This window comes from Castanea sativa, chromosome 10 (assembly GCF_040712315.1).
Source record: "Castanea sativa cultivar Marrone di Chiusa Pesio chromosome 10, ASM4071231v1".
In the NCBI taxonomy this organism is placed as follows: Eukaryota; Viridiplantae; Streptophyta; class Magnoliopsida; order Fagales; family Fagaceae; genus Castanea; species Castanea sativa.
Window position 1 is genome coordinate 28,907,830 of NC_134022.1, and position 23,530 is coordinate 28,931,359.

General features: G+C 33.8%; 1 protein-coding gene across 1 annotated transcript; it reads left to right on the plus strand.

Annotated features, from left to right (window-relative positions):
- Nucleotides 1-16,617: 16,617 nt before the first annotated feature.
- LOC142613971 (uncharacterized) lies at nt 16,618-22,951 on the plus strand. Its single transcript, XM_075786497.1, has 3 exons — nt 16,618-16,961; nt 21,654-21,776; nt 22,421-22,951. Exons 1-3 carry the CDS (start codon nt 16,808-16,810, stop codon nt 22,630-22,632), a joined length of 489 nt encoding a protein of 162 aa, XP_075642612.1. The 5' UTR covers nt 16,618-16,807; the 3' UTR covers nt 22,633-22,951.
- The last annotated feature ends 579 nt before the right edge of the window (nt 22,952-23,530 follow it).

The window sequence follows — 23,530 nt, forward strand, 5'->3', positions numbered from 1 at the left end:
TAAATAATATCCAATTAACATAAAAATTGGCAAGAATGTTAAAAATATATAAAACATGTAATTCAATGGTGGGATTTTCAAAATATGAATTCTATAACAAGTTATTGGGTGGTTTAACGTTACTTAGAGTTATATCAAATGTAACTTTAAGTAATGTTACACCACTCAATATTTTTTAATTAAATGCATTATTGGATTATATATCTACGTATATTCTTCATGCTCGCAAAATTTCGAGGTAATCAAATATTATATTATGCATTAAGATGTGTTTATTATTCTAATGGTAAATAATATTCAATTGGCATGAAAATAATGGTGCATGTTAAAAACATATAGAACATGTAATCCAATAGTGTGATTTTCAAAATATGAATTCAATAACAAATAATTGGATAGTGTAGCATTGCTTAAAGTTACACCAAGTATAACACTCTCTCTCTCTCTCTCTCTCTCTCTCTCTCTCTCTATATATATATATATATATATATATATATATATATATATATATATATATATATATATATATATATAAGATCAGGAGGCACATATAACAAGGTAGTCAATACCATATTGGTACCGGCCGGTATGTACCGTACCAGTATGTATACCGGTATTGAAACATCAACGTTTCGTACCAGTTTAAATACTGGCCGTACCAGCTATGTACTAGCCATATCGGCCAATTTCAGGCAATACCAGCTAGTACAGAAAAAAAAAAATTTAAGTTTTGTAATTTTTGAATTTTTGTTAGGGCAGAATGGTAACTTACTTGCATTAACTTATTAGTATTATTTGTTTTCTTAGTATGCAATGGTAACTTTTAAGCTTTCTATTTTTTATATTGTGTTTTTTTTTTTCTTTTAATTGATACTAAAGTCTAAAACCATGATTAATTTGTTCTGAATTGAAAAAATGTTTTATGGTAAACCTTTATATTTATTATAATACACACACACACACGTGTATATATATATATATATATATATATATATATATATATATATATATATATATATATATATATATATATAATAAAGGCAAACCCAAAACGGTACACCGGTATTGACCGCTACCGAAATATATTGTTCCACTGGTCAAACCGGTAGAGCCTCTAATACGAGATTGACTCCCTTGACATATAACCTCCTCTATAATGTCACTCGTTCCATGCTAAAAGATTTTGGACAGAATCTTCAGCAGATGGAAATATGGTATTTTCCAATTAAAAAAAAAAAACATTTTTTTTGTTTGATCTTGTTGTTTGTTGTTAGCATGCTACGTATCAATGGGAGTTGTAATTTTGTTCTTATGTTTGGAGTGTGAAGAATTGCTGGTGTCATGAAAATAGGAGATTGTCTCAACTTTCAAAAAAAAAAAAAAAAGAAGTGAGAGCTTTGCATGAGAACTGGTCAGTTTTCCCTCTATATATGATGAAGTCATGAAACTGATATGATTTCCCAAAAAAAAAAAAAAAACTCCAAATCAAAATGCAGTAACTAGACTGAAAATGATACAAAGTATGAACTAGCCATGGTCGTCATGGAGGAGCAATGCCTTTGAATCAGGGATGACACATAGAAATTAGATTTAATAACCAATATTGTCCTTGTCCGTGGGTTTGTTATTGCTTTTAGTACTTGTTGGAGTTAGTCACGGTTCTTTTTTTATGAATATGATTTTGACTAAGCTATGTCAAGAACTATCACAATCGAATTTTTTACATTCCACTAGCAAAAACCGTGAACTACAAGTCTCAAACCAAAAAGAATGATTTTCCTTCATTGACTTCTTCAGGTGCGTGAGTATACCTGAAATTCCTACATCTGAATGGATAAGTGTTAGATTTCAGATGTTGGTTAAAATAGTTTAAATTTATGTATTTGAGTTAGGTTACAAATCTTGTTAAGAAGCTGATTGAAGATATGAAGTTCAAGGATTTTTGCTTAAGCTAAATTTAGATTCGCTTGACATTATCTCTACTCTCGCTCGAACAAGATTGCAATAATCTAAAATTCAAGTTTGAATAAAGATAGAGGAAAATTATGTTTTTACATTCACTGTTCATGTATACTTTACGTAGTATACTAAATTACTGTATACAATATTGCATATATTTGCATGAACATGTACAATATTCTACACTATTTGTGTACACTTTACATGAATAGTGAATATAAACATATCATTGTCCAAATCCATCTTATGCTTTGATCCTAAACAATATAACAACTGTGTGATTGACATCTTCAGCCTTAAAATTGTTATTAAACCATATAGTTATTTCTCCAATAGTGGGTCATTATTTTCGAGTTCTAAAGTTTTGGGTTGATTTGCCAAGAATGATTCTAGAGGTTATGAAGCCACTCGGTGGGAACCCAAACGAAATAAAGGCAAAAGTTGCAATAGAGAGTCTAATAAATAATAATGGTTAAATGATTAAATTCACATTTTTCTAATATTCTTATCAAGTTTTTAGAAAATTAATAATTTATTATGGTATTAGAATAGTCTCTTTTGTAATCCAACTGTTTTTTTTCCCCATCTTCCACATGGATTTGTAGTCCAACGGTTAAAATAATTGATTTCCAAGTAATTAGCATAGGATGGAGGCTCTATCTGGCTTGTGGGAGAAGTTCTCTTTGTCAAAATCAGAAGGAAGGAGGTTTCTTGTGGAGGACAGTGAAGATGAACATGAGTTTTTCTTGGCTGCAAGATTCTACACAGGTAGGGTACTGAGCATGGAGGCGATTGCAAAAACTCTTAAGTTATTATGGCAAACAAGAAAAGCTTTTGAAGTCAGGGACATGGGCAATCATATGGTCTTGTTTATCTTTCGGGATGAAGGGGATGTGGAGCAAATTCTAAAAGGGGAGCCGTGATCTTTTGATAAACATCTGGTGGCTTTGAAAAGAGTATGGAAACACTCTGATCTGAACAAAATTCTGTTTGAGACTACCAGTATGTGGGTTCAAATACACAACTTGCCTATCGAGGTATCACCGAGTATTGCAAAAAGTATCGTCTCTGAGGTTGGTATGGTGATTGAGTATATTTATGGGGAAAAGCTGTATGAAGGTAGCAATTTCATTCACTTACGGGTTGAAGTCGATGTGACAAAACCGTTGTGTCGAGGGAGAAGGATTACTTTTAGGAGTGGGCAAGAAAGTTGAGTGAGTTTCAAGTATGAGCGACTATCTAACATATGTCACTGGTGCGGAAAACTTACGCACGTGGATAGGGACTGTCCCATTTGGGAGAAAGGTAAGCATGCTTTGAAGGAGGCTGGGCAGCAATACGAGTCATGGATGAGGACTACGACACCAAACCTAGCTCGAAAATCAATAATCAAGGTGGCTGGATTGGAGGACTATGACAATGAATCAGTGAGCAGCGAGAAGTCTGATGAGGTGGTGGAACGTGACAAGCCAATACTCAGGGGAGCGGTGGAACTATCCTCTAAAACTGATGGCTCGATTCAAAATGGGATAGAGGTATTGCGAGGTGGGTCAGAGGTAAATGAGAATGGTTCAAGGGGAGTTAAGTCCAAGTAAGGTAGAGCGAATGATGGGGATATTCCTGTGGGTCATGATGCTAGTCTGGAAGCTTTGCAGAATGAGAATGCTCTGTGCAGGGAAAGGATGGCTTTGGGGTCAGACTTTCAAGTCCAGCTACAGGAACTTAATAAAGAGATAGTGTGTTTTGATAATTCTAAGGGGGGATTGGAAGAAATTGATGTGAGGTTCTCTTCAAAGGCTTAGCAACCACCTCTGTCCAGAGATGTTATAGGCAATAAAATAGCAAATGGTGTAGGTCAGGACAGAGTGAAAAAAGGTGGGAAAGGCAAGCCAAAATCTAGTTATACCCAGTCTATTATTTGAAATCAAGCTAAGGGGAAGGGAGATCTTACTGGGGGTAGTCCAAAAGAAGGCATGACTTCAAGTCCATTTAAAAGATCCTTTGGAGAAATGGATGGGGTCAGTAAGAAGTTAGAGTGCAGCAAGAAGCAAAGAGGGGCGGATTTTAATGATTTAACGGTGGAGGCTGGGTCCTAGCCCCACCAATAACAATGAATCTGTTAGCATGGAACTATCGGGAGCTTAGGAATCACCAGACAATTAATGAGCTTGGGGATATTATCCAAGCAAAAGATCTCGGGATCGTGTTTTTGTCAGAAACTTGGTCCACTAAGGAGCAGATGGAATGTATTAAAATTAAGTTGAATTTTGCTAGTTTGTTCACTGTCACTAACAAAGAAAGGGGTGGGAGTTTGGCCTTTATGTGGAAAAATAGTAGTGTTGTTTGGGTTGATAATTTCTCTAGCTATCATATAGATGCTATTATTAATGGTGGAACGAAAGATGCATGGAGACTAACAGTTTTTTATGGTGAGCCGAATACGAATATTCATAGTGAAGGTTGGAATATGTTACGGATGTTGAGTTCAAAGCCAAAGCTCCCGTGGTAATGTTTTGGGGATTTTAATGAACTTCTGCAAGGGGAAGATAAAAAAGGGGGTGCGCCACGAGCTCATACTCTCATGCAAGCATTTAGGGATGCTCTTCATCACTGTGGTTTTGTGGACTTGGGCTACTCGGGTCCGGATTTTAGATGGCATGGACATCATCGAGGTGAGTTGATATGGGAGAGATTGGTTCATGGAGTAGCTAACTATGAATGGCTTGCTCGGTTTCCTACATGAAGGATTAGACATTTGCATTGTTTCACTTCTGACCATTATCCGATTCTTCTGTCCCTTAACTCAAATGGGGAGCACCAACGATGGAGATGTAAGCCTTTTCGGTTTGAGGCCATGTGGTTAACTAATCCAGAATGTAATGGAGTTATCTCTAAAGCTTGGGCGGTAAATCATGATGGTACTCCAATGCATGTGGTAACGAAAAAATTGAAAACTTGCAAGAAGATGTTAATTGCATGAAACCGGGATCACTTTGGTTGTGTGTTGAAAAAAATTAAAAAACATAAGAAGCAATTATGGAAGGCAGAAGTGGATTCGGCCCAATCAAGGGATGTTGAAGAGGTAAACCGATTGAAAAAGGAGCTTAATAAACTTTGTGAACATGAGGAAAAAATGTGGCAGCAAAGGTCTCGAGTTTAATGGTTACAAAGTGGAGATAAAAATACTAAATTTTTCCATGGTGTGTCGACTCAAAGGAAGAGAAGAAATTTTATAAAGGGGTTGCGAGATGAGAATGGAACTTGGCAAGATAGTGAGGAGGTGGTTTCGGGTATGTTGATAGAATTCTATGCAAACTTGTTTACTTCTTCCAATCCAGGTAATTTAGAGCAAATATTGGAGGGGTTCCAGCCAGTAGTAACCAAAGATATTCAGATTGCTTTGGAAAAGCCATTTGTGGTGTTGGAGGTTAAGTGTGCAATTAGGGACATGGCCCCTTTGAAGGCCTCGGGACTGGATGGGATGCCCCCTTTGTTCTATCAGACCTATTGGACCGATGTAGGTATGGACATCTCTCAAGCTGTTTTATCATGCTTAAATTCTAGATTCATCCTGAAATCTATTAATCACACTTTTATCACTCTAGTTCCTAAAATCCAAAATCCAGAAAGGGTGTCTGATTATTGACCTATTAGTCTTTGTAACGTGATATATAAGATTGTTAGTAAGGTTATTGCAAACCATCTCAAACCTTCACTGACCTCTATTATATCTGAAACTTAAAGTGCCTTCATTGCTAATAGGCTTATCATAGATATTATTTTAATTGCTTTTGAATCTCTACACCATATGAAGAATAATTGTACAGGCAAGCAAGGTTTTATGGCTCTTAAGCTAGATATGAGCAAAGCCTATGATAGAGTGGAGTGGTCTTTTCTTAAACAGATCCTTTTGAAATTAGGTTTTCATGAAGAATGTGTGGCTTTGTTGATAGAGTGTATTACGACAGTATCCTATTCCATACTGGTTAATGGTGAGCCAAAGGGATTGTTTAGGCCTTCTAGGGGTTTGAGACAAGGGGATCCCCTATCGCCTTATTTATTTCTCTTTTGTGTTGAAGGTTTAAATTCTTTACTAAGAGGGGCGGCTTTGAGAGGGGATATCCATGGCTTTTCAATTTGTAGGACTGGCCCAAAAATCACCCATCTCTTTTTTGTAGACGATTGTTTACTGTTTTGCAAAGCATCACTATCTGAGTGTGAGAAGATCAAAAAATTGCTAGGATTTTATGAAGAAGCCTCAGGACAAATGATAAATAGGCATAAAACTACTCTATTTTTTAGAAAAAATATTGATGCCCAAACCATGGAGGATATAAAGTTGTCTCTAAATGTTCCGGTCATCCAACATTTTGAGAAGTATTTGGGGCTACCTTCTTTTGTTGGTCGAGAGAAAAAAGCTTGCTTTACTCAGATTAAGGAGAGGATTTGGGCAAAAATGCTAGGATGGAAAGAAAAGCTTCTGTCTCAAGCTAGTAAGGAAGTCATGATAAAAACGGTGGCTCAATCTATTCCCACCTATTCTATGAGTGTGTTTAAGTTACCTATAAGTTTATGTAAAGATATTGAAACAATGATTAGAAAGTTTTGGTGGGGGCAAGGGGAGTAAAAAAAAATACATTGAGTTAAATGGAGCACTCTTTGTTCCACGAAATCAGTGAGTGTAATGGGTTTTCGAGACATTCAAAACTTCAATAATGCTTTTCTTGCAAAACAAGTTTGGCATCTCTTGCGTCACAAAGATACTTTAATATACAAGGTCTTTAGTGCCAAATATTTTTCCACTGGAAACATTATGGAGACTTCAATTCATCCAAGAAGTTCCTTTTCTTGGAGGAGTATTCTACAGGCAAGGGATGTTATTAATCAAGGTGTTGTTTGGAGAGTAAGGGATGGAGAATCCATTAAAATCTGGGAGCATAGTTGGTTGCCGAATCTGTCAAATAGTCGAGTTGTTTCTCCGCGGAATTCCACTGATGCCAATTACGCGAAGGATTTTTTTTCTGAGGATTAAAAGGTTTGGGATCCTGGTCTGGTAGAACTTATTTTTTTACCATGGGAGGCAGAAACAATATTAAGGATTCTGGTTTGTGAAGGGCCTGTGACAGATAAGTTAATATGGCCTTTAACACCTGATGGAGATTTTAGCATTTAGAGTGCTTACTGAATGTTGGAGTCCATGGCAAGGTCATTAAATCCATGTTCTTCCTCGATGGATAAGGTGAGTAAGGTGTGGAACGGGATTTGGAAAATCAAGACACCGAATAAAATTTGTCATTTTATTTGGCGAGCTCCTCATGATCCACTGCCTACAACCCAGATCTTCGGCAACAACATGTCCCTATTGATGTTTCTTGCCCTTTGTGTGATGAGCAGACTAAATCATTGATTCATTGCTTGTGGTTGTGTAATCATGCTTAAGTCGTATGGAAATCTGACATTTGTTGCGCCAGGTATTACAAGAAGCAACATCGGGATTTTTTTGAGATATTGGGCGAGGTGATGCGTACGGGGTCGATGTTTCATATTGCTCTATTTTCTACTATTTCCTGGTGTCTGTGGCAGAGCTGCAATCGTCTGAGAGTAAACCAACCAACCTGGCCGTTGAAGGAAATTGGAGATCGAGCTCAAGCTTTGGTGTAGGACTATTTTGACACTTGCCATTCTGATTCAGGTCTAAGTGTTCCTGCGGTTCCTGTGCATTGGAATCGTCCTTCGGAGGGTATATATAAGGTGAACTTTGATGCCGCTTTGTTTGAAGGTTCGGGCTGTGCAAGTATTAAGGTGGCGATACGAGACTCAAGTGGAGCGATTATTGCTGCTTTATCCCAGAGAATCCCTCTTCCTCACTCGGTGGAGTTGGCTGAGGCTCTAGCTGCCCATAAAGTTGTTGTTTTTGCGCAGGAAATGAGCTTATTTAAAGTGTTGGTTGAGGGTGATTATCTAAGGGTGGTCTCGGATTTGAGGACTCCAGCTAGTTGTCACACTTTGTATGGAAATATTGTTGAGGACGCTCACCGCTTCGCTAGTCAATTTCAGTTTTGTAGTTTTAGTCATGTGTGAAGGCGTGGGAATATGTTAGCTCACGCACTTGCTAGAAGAGCAGTTTCATCTGCAGATTACGATGTTTGGGTAGAAGAGCTACCTTCGGGTTTGGAAAGTGTATTCCAAACTACTATTTCTTAATTTTATGATCTTACCTTTTGCTCAAAAAAAAAAAGCATAGGATATTAATTATTAAGTGGTCTTTTTAAATTTATAAGGTCCATAGGCCTCAATTCTTCGTGGAATGGCTTAATGAAAATTGTATTAATATATTTTTTTCATTGTTTTGAAATTTGAACTATTTAAAAAATAGAAAAATAGAAAGGTTCAAGGTTTTTAAAATTAGATCAAGATTCAACCAAGGCCAAAACTTAACAAAATAAAAAATATTATTCAAATATATATAATAAATATAATAGTTTGTAACATAGAGACCTAAGAAATTGACTTGCCTTAATGGTTAGCATGTCAGACATCTAGTTTTTTGTAAACCTAATCAAACCAGCTAGCCTGGTCTGGTTATGAAAACTATTATTTTTATACAACATAAAGAGAGTTGTTTTTGTTTGTTTTCTTATTCTTAATTTTTTGCCAATACCTATTGGGTTGGATATGACTCATATGAGCTTTATAATGGCCTATTAGGTGATTTTGCTTAACTTTAGAGCATTCACGATAAGAAAGCTAAAAATTTTAGTTTTTAACAACTCAAAAATTTATTTTATCTATTTTAACAACTCATTTTACAATACACCTAACATCAAAACTTCTATTTTAACATTCAATACATAAAAATAATATAAACAATACAATAAAAAAATATATCCCATATACAACTGTTACCCACATCTTGCAAATCAGAACCCCAAGAACCATCGTCACCGACCCACAATCTACCATCACCAACCCACGAACCACCATCACCGATCCACAAACCACCATCACTGACCCACGCTCCCTCCTACTCCTAGACTTTGATTCTAGTTAGCACCACCAACACCACCATGCCTTCATCACCCAAGTTGTTCCATGCCCAAAACCCCCCTTCGCTGGCCTCCCAACACAAATCAACAGCCCTTATCCTCATCACCCAAAACCAAATTACAAATCCACCAAATTATTCCCAAATCAAAACCCCTGTACATCCCCCAAATTAATCTTAAAAATTCTTCTTCTTCTTCTTCTTCTTCTTCTTCTTCTTTATGAATCAAAACACAGAAACAAAGAAAGAAAAAAAGTGAGAGAGGGATGAGAGGCTTGGCAACGTGGGTTAGTCCATGAGTTAAGGAAGAGAGGCTAGGGGAGGTTGGGACTTGGGCGATGCTAGGATTGTGTATTCTTGGTGGTGTGGGTAATAGTAGGGGAGAAGTAACAGATAACGGCCATCAACTTGGGCTTGCAGTAGCGGTGGTTTTTGGCAAGATCTCTTCTTCTCAATGGCTTCAAGTAGCGGTGAAGAAACGGTGGCTGAGAGAGAGAGAGAGAGAGAGAGAGAGGTGGATAAAAAATAATAAAAAGTGATAGCAACTTGCTACAGTGAGTTGCTAGTGATAGCAACTTACTGTAGCAAGTTGCAAAAAAAATTTAAGTTTAGCTTATTTATTGTAGGGCTTTTTTTGGTGGTTGAGGTGCTAAAACAACTTTTGAGTTATTTTAGTATCTTTTATTGTGAGTGCTATTATAGGTCTAGTTAACAACTAGGCTTGAATTTTCCGTGGATATAACTGTGAAAATAGGATTGTTCCAATCATTATAATTCTAGGATTGTTCCCAGATTTTTTAGTTTGGATGAAGGATGTCTCTCTACAATTATTTCTCGTTTTCCAAGTTAATTTAGCCAATATTTCTTAATAATAGTTTACGTCTTTTCCTCAAAAAAAAATTACAACATATACTTGCAACAATTATGAAAAAATTTGTGTCTTAATCATACTAATAAATTATTTCAAACATACATTACCAAAAAAATCACAGTAATAGGAATCTAAGCAAGAAAATAAAGGCAGAAGAAGGTTTATTCCATATTGATGTCAGACCAACCAGTAAGATGAGTAAGAGGTCGCTCCTATTGTGATGTTATTTAAAATTTTAAATCTTCCAAAATATTCCTCTGTTTTTTTCAGTGAACCAAAAATTTCCCTTCTGCCTCTAACTGTAAACATCATATTGGTTGGTGAAATAATCCACATTTATTCATTGTTTGAAGAAAGGGCACATCAAAAACTATACAAAAATTACTAAAAAAAGAAATTTTTAAAAACAGAAAGAAACAAAAGAGCATAAGCAGCTTTGAAATCCATTGTATGTGGCCTGTGATTGGAAATTTTTCAGGTCATGAACTAAGAATCTTCCACTAAAGAATGAGAATTACACACAATCAACTATGCACACATGTCATAGAATATTGAACTAAAAGATGTCACCGCTAACATTTGAAAAGTGGCTAGACATTTAAAATGTTATAATTAATAAGAATATACATTAGAACAAGCAAATGACTTTGTTTATGGTCCACGAAGAGACATATAAAATGTTATAATTAATAAGAACATACATTAGAACATGCACTCTCTCTCTCTCTTTTATATATATATATGTGTGTGTGTGTCAATAGCAAAACCCACAATCAAAATTAGTTAATGGTTGCATGGAACAAGTCCAGACTTATTTACTATGTATCGCTTATGTCATGTTGTGCAAGGAATTAAACCAATTAAATAAATTTAACAAAAATGGAAAACAGAATTTGCATGCTACACTACTATAATTTTCCATCCTCTAAGATTGCCCATGGTCCTCTCAAAAAGTCAGCTTTTATCATCCATAAAATACAACTTTGTACTAAGGCCTTGTTTGCCTTACATTCACACTACTCAGTACTCATTCGCTTTGTCAACTATGATTTTTATAATTCAATCGTTGATGGCACTTGTTTTACTTTCACAATAAGCAACACTCATTTGCTTTGTTAACGATGATTTTTTTTTTTTTTTTTGATAATTTAATAGCTAATAGAGCGAGAATTTAAAATTTTAATGTTTTTAAAAAGTGTTAACTAATTGAGCTACAATTTCATTAGATCTTTGACTTGTCAAAAAATGATTCTGGTTTGATTTTTTATTGTTTTCATAGTTTGACAACTACAAAAGATGCTTCATTGTTGATAGTGATTCATTACGTTATTGCTTAAAATGTTATTACAACTAACCGAAATTGTCTTGACCTGACATAAGAAAACAAAAGTGGCATGATCAAGCCGTTTGGTTTTCTTAGACAGACGACTTAGAATGAGTTTTATATCCTAGTTATGAAGGGAGTGCTATAAATTCAGTGGAACAGTTTTGTTTTATATATATTCACAATCAAGTTAAAAGTAATGTTCTTCTCCAAAAAAAAAAATAAAGTTAATAGAAATGAATTTGGATATCTTTTAGGTCAATTATTACTTTTCACGTGGCATTCTCCTAGCTCATAGCATGCACAATCATGCTTGGGATGCAATAATTGAGTTTCACAGTTGTTGATTACTTTTATTAGCACTAATCACAATATGGTACTTTAATAGGGGCGACTCCATCTTTAGGTCAAGGGTTCAAATGCATGCTTAAAATGACCAAATTTTATAATATATATAATTTTTTAAATTTTTAAATATTATTTTGAGTGACTTTTGATCCCCTAAAACAAAACTTTGAACACCCTAACTTTTATTTTTTTTTAAGCTCACCTGATATAAGCTTGAATATGATTTTCTTAACAATTTATCCTTGCAAATAAAATTATAATTAATTTGAGAAATTTTATATCCACAACATTTTCACACTATTTTTATAAGAAATCCTAAATGACAGATTGTTACCGACTTTTACTATTAGACAAAAAAATAATTTCAGTGGTAGTTTCAAGTTAGAATTGGTAACAACTTACCATCTAGGATTTATTATGAAAATATTGTAAATATAATACTTCTCAATTAATTTATACATTTGATTGAATATGTGAGTGGAGTGGCTGAATTTGAATGTATTTTTAATTTATTATTTATTGAGTGGAATATGGGAGGGTGGGTCAATCAATTAGTGGGTAGTAAATGTTAACACTAAAAGACAATTAATCAAGTAAATAGAGAATGATTCTTTAAAAAAATTAGACCAAGAGCATGAGACAGGAGAGTGATTGAGTGAAGACAAAAGCAAATGTTAGCACAATAAAAATATTCTTGATACAATTGCAAAAACCAATAGTTATCAAAGTGAAGTTAAATTGTTAAATAAAATAATTGTAAAACAATATAGATATAAACTAATAAATAAGAATATTCTAAGTAGTAATAATTAAAATTCACCTAATATCAATAATTAATATGTTTATTGTATTTAGAAAAAATAGATGATTTCCAAGATTTAATTTTAGCAACAATAATTAGTATGTTCATTGTATTAAGAAACAATTTACCTAATGAATTTATAGTTTATTTTCTATTCTCTTGTGGGTACTATGGATAAATTTGTAATAAGGAAACTACTACTTACTAACCCAAAATAAATCTTCTTACTGACCCCAATAAAAAAATAAAAATTGGAGCTACCACTAACTTTTAATTCCATAATTGTGAAGAAGATTGTGAAAATTATTATCTCTAAACTTATTATCACACACACACACGTGTGTGTGTGTGTTAGCACTTGATTTCACTGGGGAAAAAAAAAAAGTATTTGTACTATGGTAGTATTTGGATTCACGTTTGCTTGTCTGCGTTTTCATTTTTCAGCGTTTTCCTCTTCTTCTTCTTTTTTAGCCGCAATTGTGGACTTTTCTACTGTGAACAGTGCACATCAGTGGGTCCTGTGTACTGTTTACAGGACGTACAAACTTCACTTTTCGGCAACTTTTTCATTAAAAATGGGTCCTACGGCACCATTCACACATTTAAATATTATTTTACTATTGTGTTTTCAATTTTCAACAAAAATAAGTTGTATCCGTTTCACACACACACACACGTGTGTGTGTGTGTGTGTTAGCACTTGATTTCACTGGAAAAAAAAAAAAAAAGTATTTGTACTATGGTAGTATTTGGATTCACGTTTGCTTGTCTGCGTTTTCATTTTTCAGCGTTTTCCTCTTCTTCTTCTTTTTTAGCTGCAGTTGTGGACTTTTCTTCCGTGAACAGTGCACATCAGTGGGTCCCGTGCACTGTTTACAGGACGTACAAACTTCATTTTTCGGCAACTTTTTCATTAAAAATGGGTCCTACGGCACCATTCACACATTTAAATATTATTTTGCTACTGTGTTTTCAGTTTTCAACAAAAATAAGTTGTATCCAAACGGACTATATGAATCTATGAGTGTAGTAATGCTTAATGCCTAGTATATAATAGTTGTAGTCCTTTTGAAGCTTTGTTGGCAATTAGGAACAATTTTATTTTGTGTTTGTTAATTGATTATTGATATAATTTATTCTAATTATTGGGTAGCACAGTCATTACTTGATTTAGTTAATGGACCAACAAAATTATCAAGAAGATTTTTTGTTTCAAACTCCAAAATTATATTTTATAATAATATCTAATTCTATAAGAATATTAAATAAGTAAAATTTTAAATATTTATCTCTTTCAATGAAATTTGTCGCATTCAATGATATTTTGTTTTTCTGCACAAAACTAATCTTTATTTTGTTAATGCTAATTCATCAAATAATGTAATGACTGTTGTAATTTATATATGAAGGTTGAGACTGGTAGGTGCTATTGTGAAGTGCAGATGCAATAATAATTTTTATAAATTAGGTTTTATTGCTATGTGCTTGAAATTTTGTTTTATTATAATTTACATATATATATATATATATATATATATATATATATATATATATATATATTGTAAAATTGAAGTTTTTGATCAATGTTTGACTTTTTTTTCTTTTTTTTTTTAGAGCTTGCCATCGAGCCTTTCCATGACCGAGTGTTATATGCCTTCAAAAGATCAATCCTTCAAAAATATCATCACAAGTCAATATAAAAAAATAAATAAATAAATAATAGAAAACAAATCTAAGTTACTTTGCCTATATTATGCACCTAACCCTCCACGCTTTGCCTATAGTTGCTTTGTCATGAGTCCGTGGTCGTCCATCGATCGTCCAAGCTTCGTCACAGTACCACTGGGTATCTCTCTCTCAAACTCTCTCTCTCAGTCGGTGTTTAAGCTGTGAACACAAAGTAATGTACTACTAAAGACTAAACTAGATTGCTTTTGTTAGAAGCTGTATTGCTGTACTTTAGCAATTTAAACTTGGATGACTTTCATTTATGGGTTTGCCTATGTGATACAAAATAAAGTAAGGGTAATGCTAGCGAGTGTCTTTAGGGCATTAGTTAATAATTCATTTTATGACAGTTTTGACATCACTTTTATGGGAAATGAAAAAAGTTGTCAAAATATTAATTGTTTTTTTTTCCCATAAAAACTTTCTTTAAATGGATTGTTAACTAATACCCTAAGAGCATTCATTAGCATTTCCCATAAAGAAATTTCTGCTTAATAGTTTGTTTATCTCACTATGTATAGTAGTTTATGCTTGATTGTTCATACTAATCCAATAATTTAATAATTTTAGTATAATGAAAAATATAGGGCACAATTTTGTTGATTAATATTTTTTCTTTAAGTACTTTATTGTATTTACTCTTTAACTCAACTGGTAAAATTTCTGAAGGTTGAATAAGAGATCTAGACTTCAATCTCCGCCTACACTAAAAACCGTTTGATGTCTTGGTCTGGTGATAAAGAGTTATCATCGAAAATGGACGACATAGGTTAAAAATTTCTTTAAAAAAGTAATTATCACTTACCAATTATGATAGGACCATCACTTTTATTCTTCTAAAAAAAAAATCTTTAACCATTAAATGTCACTTATCTTTTCAGGTATAAAATTCCATTGAAGGTTGAAGATTGGCAAGTCAATATTCATATTATTTGATAATGTCAAATAATCACTTAGACTATTACAAAAATAATAATAATAATAATAATAATAATAATAATAATAATAATAATAATAATAATAATAATAATAATAATCATAATCATAATCATAATCATAAAAAAAAACCTCTTTAGCTTGGCCCCCCTAGAAAATATTCTCAACTCCGCCACTGAATGTCACTTATCTTTTCAGGTATAAAATTCTATTGAAGATTGAAGATTGATCCATCAATATTCATTTTATTTGATAATGTCAAATAATCACTTAGACTATCACACAATAAAAACATTAAAATTTAATATAATATTCATAAAATCTCACACTCAATATCTTTCTCGTGCATTGCACAGATTAACGACTAGTTATTAGAATTTTGCATCTCAAAAAGTAAGAAGAACAAATTTTAAGTGAAAAATATTATTATTAAAATTCAAATAAATATTTAAATATTAAAAAAAAACTCATTTTAGTTGTCGTGTTAGACCCCAAAATGTTGGGCTTTGTGGAGCCCAATTGTGTTTAATCTAGATTAGGACTTGACTCAAAATAAAATTGCTACGATTTTTAATGGGAGATTTTTCTGAGACTTAGTCCATAGAGAAAAAATTTTAGCCCGTTTTTTAGCCCATTGTAAATCCTATGCACAAGATAGAAAAACTGTTATTTTGGAGATTAGGGTTTTGGGTGTTGTTTTCTTGAGAAAAAAAAAAACTGGATTATTGCATCTTATATTTTCCCTTGTGAATAGTGAAATCTCTGCAACTCTGTGAACGTAGGCAAATTGCCAAACCATGAAAATACTGTCATGTATGATTGTTTTTCTTTAACATATATATTTTCTCTATTTTTGCATCTTATAGATCTAAGAATTTTGTGTATATTCCCTACACAAAATGCATGGAGCCGGGCCTTGCTTAAACATGTTGCATGTTGTGGATTTTAGATTTAGATTTTGGTGTGTTCCTAAAGTTTTCCATAACTTTAGCTAAGAGCATAATAAGAATTCTTGGTTCTAGAGATTCTCATTTTGGCTCTAGAAAACCATAAATGCAAAATGTATTCTTTAGAAAATACATTGACGGAATTCAAAAAATTTTCCAAACATAACAAAAGTTTGCAAAATACACACACATTTATATATATATATATATATATTCTACATATAATTCAATAGTTAAAAGAGAGAAAATTTGAATCCTGATTTTTCTCGTAAAGAATAATAGGTAATGCCGTCGTTCCTAAAACATTTCACTACTAAAAAGCTATAAAATCAACTGTAATAAGTTACTTTACTTATTCTCAAAGCCTCATGATATCTACAAGATAAGTTCAAAATCTTTTGTTAGCACCTTGATATGTGTGGGAGAAGGGGACTCTATAAACCTGATGCAATAGTCAAATACTCAAAGTGTCCGCATTTGTTAAAATAAAAAAAAAGTTCTAAAACACCAAAATTGCTTCTTTCTTTTTTAATATAGAAAAATGCATTTAGATTGCATTCCTTCATCGGAACTTCAACTTTATGATTGAGTTTCTAAAAACAGAAAAGAGGGTTGGACTGGGCACAAATAGAGTCAGAAAAATCAGAAGCCCAAGCTGACCCAGCCCATTAGAGTGGTCTGAAAGCAGTAAAAAAAAAAAAAGGGGGTCACCTCACCATTCTGCCATGCTCTGACAAAAACCACTTCCCTCTCTCCCCCTCTCCTTCCACTTTGGAGGCACCCTTTCTTTCAATCCATCTTTGCCCACCACAGCACCACCAAGAGAAAAAAAAAAAAAAAAAAAACAATGGGAGGTGGGCGAGAGGTGCCAATATCGCTGGAAGGTTTGAGGGACAAAAACTTGATGCAGCTGAAGAAACTCAACACAGCCCTCTTCCCTGTCCGCTACAACGACAAGTACTACGCCGACGCCCTCGCTTCCGCCGACTTCACCAAGCTCGGTCAGTTCCGTTTATCTTTTTTTCACTGCCTCATATCATTATCTTTTATGGGTTTTGCTTCTTTTTACTCTATCTTTGATGGGTTTTTGTTATATTGGTTTATTAGGCTCGTGATAGTTTTTAATCCTCGTTGTCTATCTTTGATGGGTTTTCTTTACTGGGTTTTCCTAGTTTTCTTGTTTTCATGGTGTAGCAGCTGTTAATTGTTTCTTTTTGCTGCGGATTATTACACGTTACTCTGTATAATATTTGATACATTTGGATTAAAGTGAATCAACCGCCTTTTTAAAAGTAAATCAACCTTTTTTCTTTCCTTTTTCATAGGGAATCTTTGCAATGTTGCACCAGTTCATAACTTTTTTGTAGAATTAATATTTTGACAATCCAACACTTAGATTACATGTTTTTATTGCTCCCAATATGCATGCCAAATTTCTTGTTAATCGGATGTTATTTACCAAATTCTTCATATCCTCAAAGAACCAAGAGAGTTTTATGTGTATATTAAAGTAAAGTGTGATTGAAATTCTTTTGTGTGTGCTCTTGCTAATAGGGTCATTAGTGTCTTCTAAAATTGTTATTGCTCATGGTTAAAATTATTGTATTAAAGTGTAGGAAATATACAATGCACTTGTGCGTTTGGAACTTTTGGATGCAGATTTTTGTTGATTGCTTATTTGCTGAAAGTTGGCGTAAGTATGGTTGTACCTAGGAAAAAAAAAATGAGGTTTTTAAAAGCTGTTCATAAGAAAATAAGCTAAAAAGCTAAAAGAAAAGGCTTATGGAAATCATACCCTTTGACATTGCTATTATCTGAAGAATTTTACTTTTATTTGTTGCAAACCTTGGAGCATTGTGTTTAGTTCTTAAATTACAATTAATTCAAATCTAATTTGAGTAGCTTTTTATTTTTCTTTTCACTCTAACGTTTCCTGTTTGTTAAAGAATTTTTATGTTAGTTTTGATTCTAAACGAATCATTTATTTTCACATGAAGAAGAACATGTTTTCTAAGTCTTAGCTTTTTAAGTTATATGCCGAGGTTGTTTAATTATGTTAGGAATGGAGAAAAGAGGGTGAATGAAGAATCCGAGTATGGCCTAATGCCAACCACTTTTAATTACCAGCTTGAGTCATTTTTCAGCATCCATATCTGTTCAGTGCCATTTCCTCGGTTATATTAGAGGCCATCATGTTTTTCTAGTCAGTGCAGTGTATATCTTCATACTGGTCTGTAGTTCCCTCTCCTTAAAATCACATCTCTTGATTTGTTCTTTGCTTGCCACTAGCTCATATTAGATGACTTGATCTCATTTTCTATTTTATTGATAGTACTTCTAGCCCTTTTTTGTTGCATTCATTTTCTATGCTATGCTTTCTTTGATTGGTGTCGATACTTTTTAACATTCCTCATTTCAGATGTGTTCAAGACCTTACCAATAAAATAAAATAAAAACTTAGCCTGCTTGACAATGACCAGATTTGTACCTTTAAAGAATACCACCCAAAAATATTCAGTACATGTTCATTTTGAAAAAAGATTGTGCTACATTGTATGTATCATTATGCCAATTATTTATTATGTAACAAAGATCTTCAATGATTCTTAAGACAGCCAATTATTTTCTAAAATTTTGTCAAACAATTCCATAATTCTGAATTACTGATGAATTTTTTGAATGTCCATGGACAAATTATTGGACATAAGACCTTTTGTTTTAGCACTACCCAAGACTCAACACACCTTGATTTTGCATAAGATTGTGTTTTTTATTTTATTTTATGTATTTCCCTTTGTTTACAGTAATCTAGTTTGTTTCAGAACTTCAGTGATTTTAAGACCCATATATATATTTTGATAAGTAAGAAAGATGTATGATCAATAGGCTATTTTATGCATGAAAAGCATAAAGCAAACCAAAATCTACAAAGAAAAGAAGTCCCTTAATATATTTCTATCTTTTTTTATAAGTAATAATGATTCATTGAAAATAAAAAGAAGATGAAAAAGAACCCCAAGTACATAGGCACTGTAATTAGGGTACAACAAAATTACATAAACCTAGAAATTCCTGGAAGAAAAGGAATGGCCACTAAGGGCAGCCAACCAATCAAACTTGGCACATAAAAGAGACATTTTTAACTCCACTGATGAATGCTCAACCCCATTAAAAGTACAATTTTTCTTCCCCCAAATGTTCCACATAACACAATGAGGCATGGCCCCCCGTATATCAGCAACATAATGTCTTCCAAAGCCCCCTTTCCAACAACTCCACCACCCTCCTCGGCATGACCCACTGCACTCCAAAAAGACAAAACACCATAGACCATATGTCATACACACAGGCACAATGAAGTAACAAGTGGTCGGTGGTCTACCCACCATGTTTGCACATACAGCACCAATCAACAATGTTTATATTCTGCTTCTGAAGATTCTCCACTGTGAGGATATTTCCCCAAGCTGCTGTCCATGAGAAAAATGCTACCTTAGAAGGAATCGTAGCCTTCCAAGTTCCAAATGATTTTTTATTTATGGAAAGTAAGGGAAAAGCCCCTTCCTAAGAACCTGATAGTAAGACTTTACCGCAAGAATGCCGCTCCTAGCAGGGTTCCTGAACAGACGCTAATATATTTCTAATTTTATCAGACAAACTCATCATTCCTGAATTGTGCTACAAGTAATATTTGAATATCCTTGAAAGAATTCTTGGATGTCAAGACACTTAACATCTCTTTTCAGTAATTCAGTCTCAAACTTCCGTGAATTGTTGCTGTGCTTGAATGTACAACATGTCCTAATGTGCCCATCTTCAATTTATGCAATATAAATCCCTCACCTGTTCTCCTTTATATACTTCTTAATTGCCAAAGTTCTTGCATTTTATGTTCTATTCTTTCAGGTTATGATGCCTCTTATGGTAGTTATTATTTCTTCATAAATTCAGTAATTGCTTCTCAATTCTACACTTGTCAAAACTACAATCAGCAATGTATTGAATTACAATTCAAGCACTGTAAGAGGTGCCTATTATTATCTACTTCTAAACTGCATAGACAATAGATTTATCTATGATGTGTTTCTGATGCATCCATTAATTTGATACTACGCAAATTCATCTATTCAAGCTTTATTTTATGGGGCCCAAGTGTGAAGTCCAATTGAAGGTCATGTGGAAGGGCAAAGGCCTTTGAAGGCTAGTAATATGTCTTAGGGTTAAAAAAAAATTAATTTGGGTTTTTATTGTACAAGACTACAAGTTATGGTCAATTTTAAATTCAAACAAAAAGAACTATAATTTTTGCAACCCCTGCGAATTGAGGATATTTTGATAGTTAGTTCAATCCAAAATTGTCCAAGAGATTAGAAGTATCTTGGGTTTTATTTTCTTTGAGACCTAGTTAGTTTTTTAATTGGTTATTACCTTATTAGAAGCAACATGTTGTGAAATTGAGTTCGTGAAATTTTTTTTTTTTATAAGTAATAAAAATATATTAAAAAGAAAAAGGGTGTCACCTGAGTATACAGGAAGTATATATCAGGGGAAAAAACAAACCAAGCGCATCAAGTACAAAAGTCCATGAAACCATGGACTGAAGAAAAAGAACGAATTTGCTTCTCCCAAATAAAATAAAAAATTGGGGGGTTAAGGCTAGCTACCAATCAGCCCCAGACCTTGCAAAAGTGAAAGATGTGCACTGGATACAACCTTTTTAGTCAAACTACTAAGTCCTAATGCTACTAGTACAGGAAAAAGTTCTTATTTATATGTATTCTCAATTTACTTGTAGAATAGATGGTGTTTATGAATAATAATATTGAGCATTTTTAGTATTAAGGCGTGTTGTTGGTGTTGTTCATATTGTTCTTTTTCTCTATTTCTCCTCTGTTTTCTTTCTTCTCTTTCTTGCGGTTCTGTTCATGGGTGTTGTTCATCCAGTGCAAGACACCATAAATTTCTCTCTTTTCCTTCCTCCTTAAAACCCCAAGCCATGCCCTTCATCTTGCCTATGAAAACTGTAACGCCCCAGGTACTTTCTCTACAAAATAGCCATAAAAGTTTTATATATATAGTCCTCATCAAACTCTAGCCCTGTGGAGTTCTTCTACAACTCTTCACTTTGATCTAAAAATCCTCCTAAATTCAACTCACCACAAGCACATGTAGACAATTCTTCAATTTGTGCTGCATACACATGGACTCATTGTAGGTTATTACTTTCTTCATTAGCACATGGTTTATGGGGCAGTTGTGTGTTGAGCACATATTTATGGCAAATGCCTACAGTGTCTATCAAAGAGAATTTTCTATAGATCCTCCATGGGGATGCGCCATGTGCACAAGGAAGAGTACAACTCAACTCAATTATGCTTTAGTTCAAACTAATTAGGGTCAGATACACAGATCCTTAATGATAGGATCCACGTACAAAGAAGGCTATCTAGATAAATTTACATATTATATGTAAAACACAACATATCCAAAAAAAAAATGGGCAGAAAAATGGTGTAGGCAAAGCAAAATTACAAGAATTTATTCTTTTATGTATAGCTGTGTATCCACAATTTGTGACTTCAATAATTTTCTCATGTCCAACATCCACCATTTATTTTGGAGTGTGATATTATAGTCCACATTGATAAATTTGTTGGTCATCCTAAAGCGGCACTCTTTTTATTTTTCCTCAGCATACTATGGTGATATCTGTGTTGGTTCAATCGCATGCCGGCTTGAGAAGAAGGAAGCTGGAGCTGTCCGTGTTTATATCATGACATTGGGTGTCTTAGCACCATATCGTGGGCTAGGCATTGGTGAGCATGCAACTTATCTTCCTTTTGATGAGCTTTTGTATAGAGTTTGTTTGAGAAGCCAAATTAATTGTGCTTGTTGGTATGACTTGGTCCAAATATGTAAATGGAAATGATTTTTCATTGACATGGCCATTTAAGTTTTACAACTTGCTAAACGGCACAGTCACTGTTTAATGATCTTAAGTCCTGTGAAATGAAAACTAGTTAAGAACAAACACATTTTTTTGTTGTAGTTTTTGAAATTTTTGCTGAATACTGATAAGAATTAATTGGTTTTGGGTATTTGTTTCTCTTTTGTTTCCTTTGTTATAATTTAATACACAATATAAAAATTGATTAATGTAGATTTACAAAGTTCCCCCATATATTGGTTTCCTGCAGGCAGCATAGCATCCACACAGATTACAGCAATATATGAGCATTTTTTACAAATTCAAAAGATTAATATTGTGGTCAACTTTTTGACAAGCACTAGATTTTGCTGCTTGTCAAACAATTGAGTCATTGTTTGATGATCTGAAAACCTGTTAAATGAAGACTAATTTGGGGAGATTAAAATAAGAATAGATCCACATACATTTGGCTGGAATTCTAAAAGTTCTGTTGCTGAATGATTTAGTAATTTAATCCTGGGGATTTGGCAGGTACAAGGCTGTTGAACCATGTTCTTGAGCTCTGCTCCAAGCAAAACATTTCTGAGACTTACTTGCATGTGCAGACAAACAATGAAGATGCCATAAATTTTTACAAGAAATTTCGGTTTGAAATCACAGATACCATCAAGAACTACTACACCAACATTACTCCACCAGACTGCTATGTTGTTACGAAGTATATTACTCAATCAAAGAAATAGTGTCTCAAAGCTAGTTCTCAGAGGTGGAGTCATTGGTTGTTGCGGCATATTAATAATTGAATTTTACCTTGCATCAAATATACCAGAATTTAGTGTCTGAACTTTGAGGTTCTTAACATGCTAAGTGCTTTGGTGACTTAGAGCTATTTGATATACTTTGGCTATTTCCTGGTGTAGTGAATGATACTTTCGCAAAACATTTGAAAATTTTGTGTGCCCTGGGACCAGAGGCCAGAGGGGTTTCCTGAATTAAGATAAGTTAGGCATTATTGAATATTGTGATACGGCATTTGAATTTGATTTCTTACTAGCAAACAAACAAGTTCATAGATCTTACTTCACCTCCAAGGTTTCGCTCGCTTAGAAAGAAGGGCTTCTCTCCCCTCTTTGTTCTTAGCCTGTAGAATTGTGTCCCCCTTGTACTGGAGGTGCCTATGTTCTCTGGAGGTAACAAGTTTACCTTAGAGCTAGTGGTTGTCCCTTTTGTGGGGTTCTTGTGATACACTTTTTTCTTTTTCTTTTTCTTTTTTTTTTTTAAAAAATTTGTGTGTTCTCTTTTTTCTTTTTTCTCACTCAATGGAGGAGTTAACAAGTACCTGGAACAATCTTTCTCTTAACGAGAGAGAAGGTTCTAAATTTACCCTACAGAACCAACACAGATCTTCGAAGTTTATAGTTCCAGCAAAGTTTCTAACAAAACGCATGCTGAACATGGAAGCCGTTGCCAAAACGTTTAGACAACTCTGGAGAGCTACTGAGGGCTTTAAGATGAGGAAACTTGATGATCATCTGGTCTTATTTGTGTTTAGGAAGAAAGGTGATCTAGAACGGGTTCTGCAAAGTGAACCTTGGTGTTTCAATAAACATCTGGTGGTCTTACAACTGAAATGATCTTAAG

Bases quoted from the DNA above. Each gene is read 5' to 3' on its own strand.
- LOC142613971 (XM_075786497.1), top strand. From the start codon at position 16,808: ATGGGAGGTGGGCGAGAGGTGCCAATATCGCTGGAAGGTTTGAGGGAC. The intron at 16,962-21,653 runs GTCAGTTCCGTT...ATTTTTCCTCAG, and splicing joins CGCCGACTTCACCAAGCTCG to CATACTATGGTGATATCTGT. The intron at 21,777-22,420 runs GTGAGCATGCAA...GGGATTTGGCAG, and splicing joins ATATCGTGGGCTAGGCATTG to GTACAAGGCTGTTGAACCAT.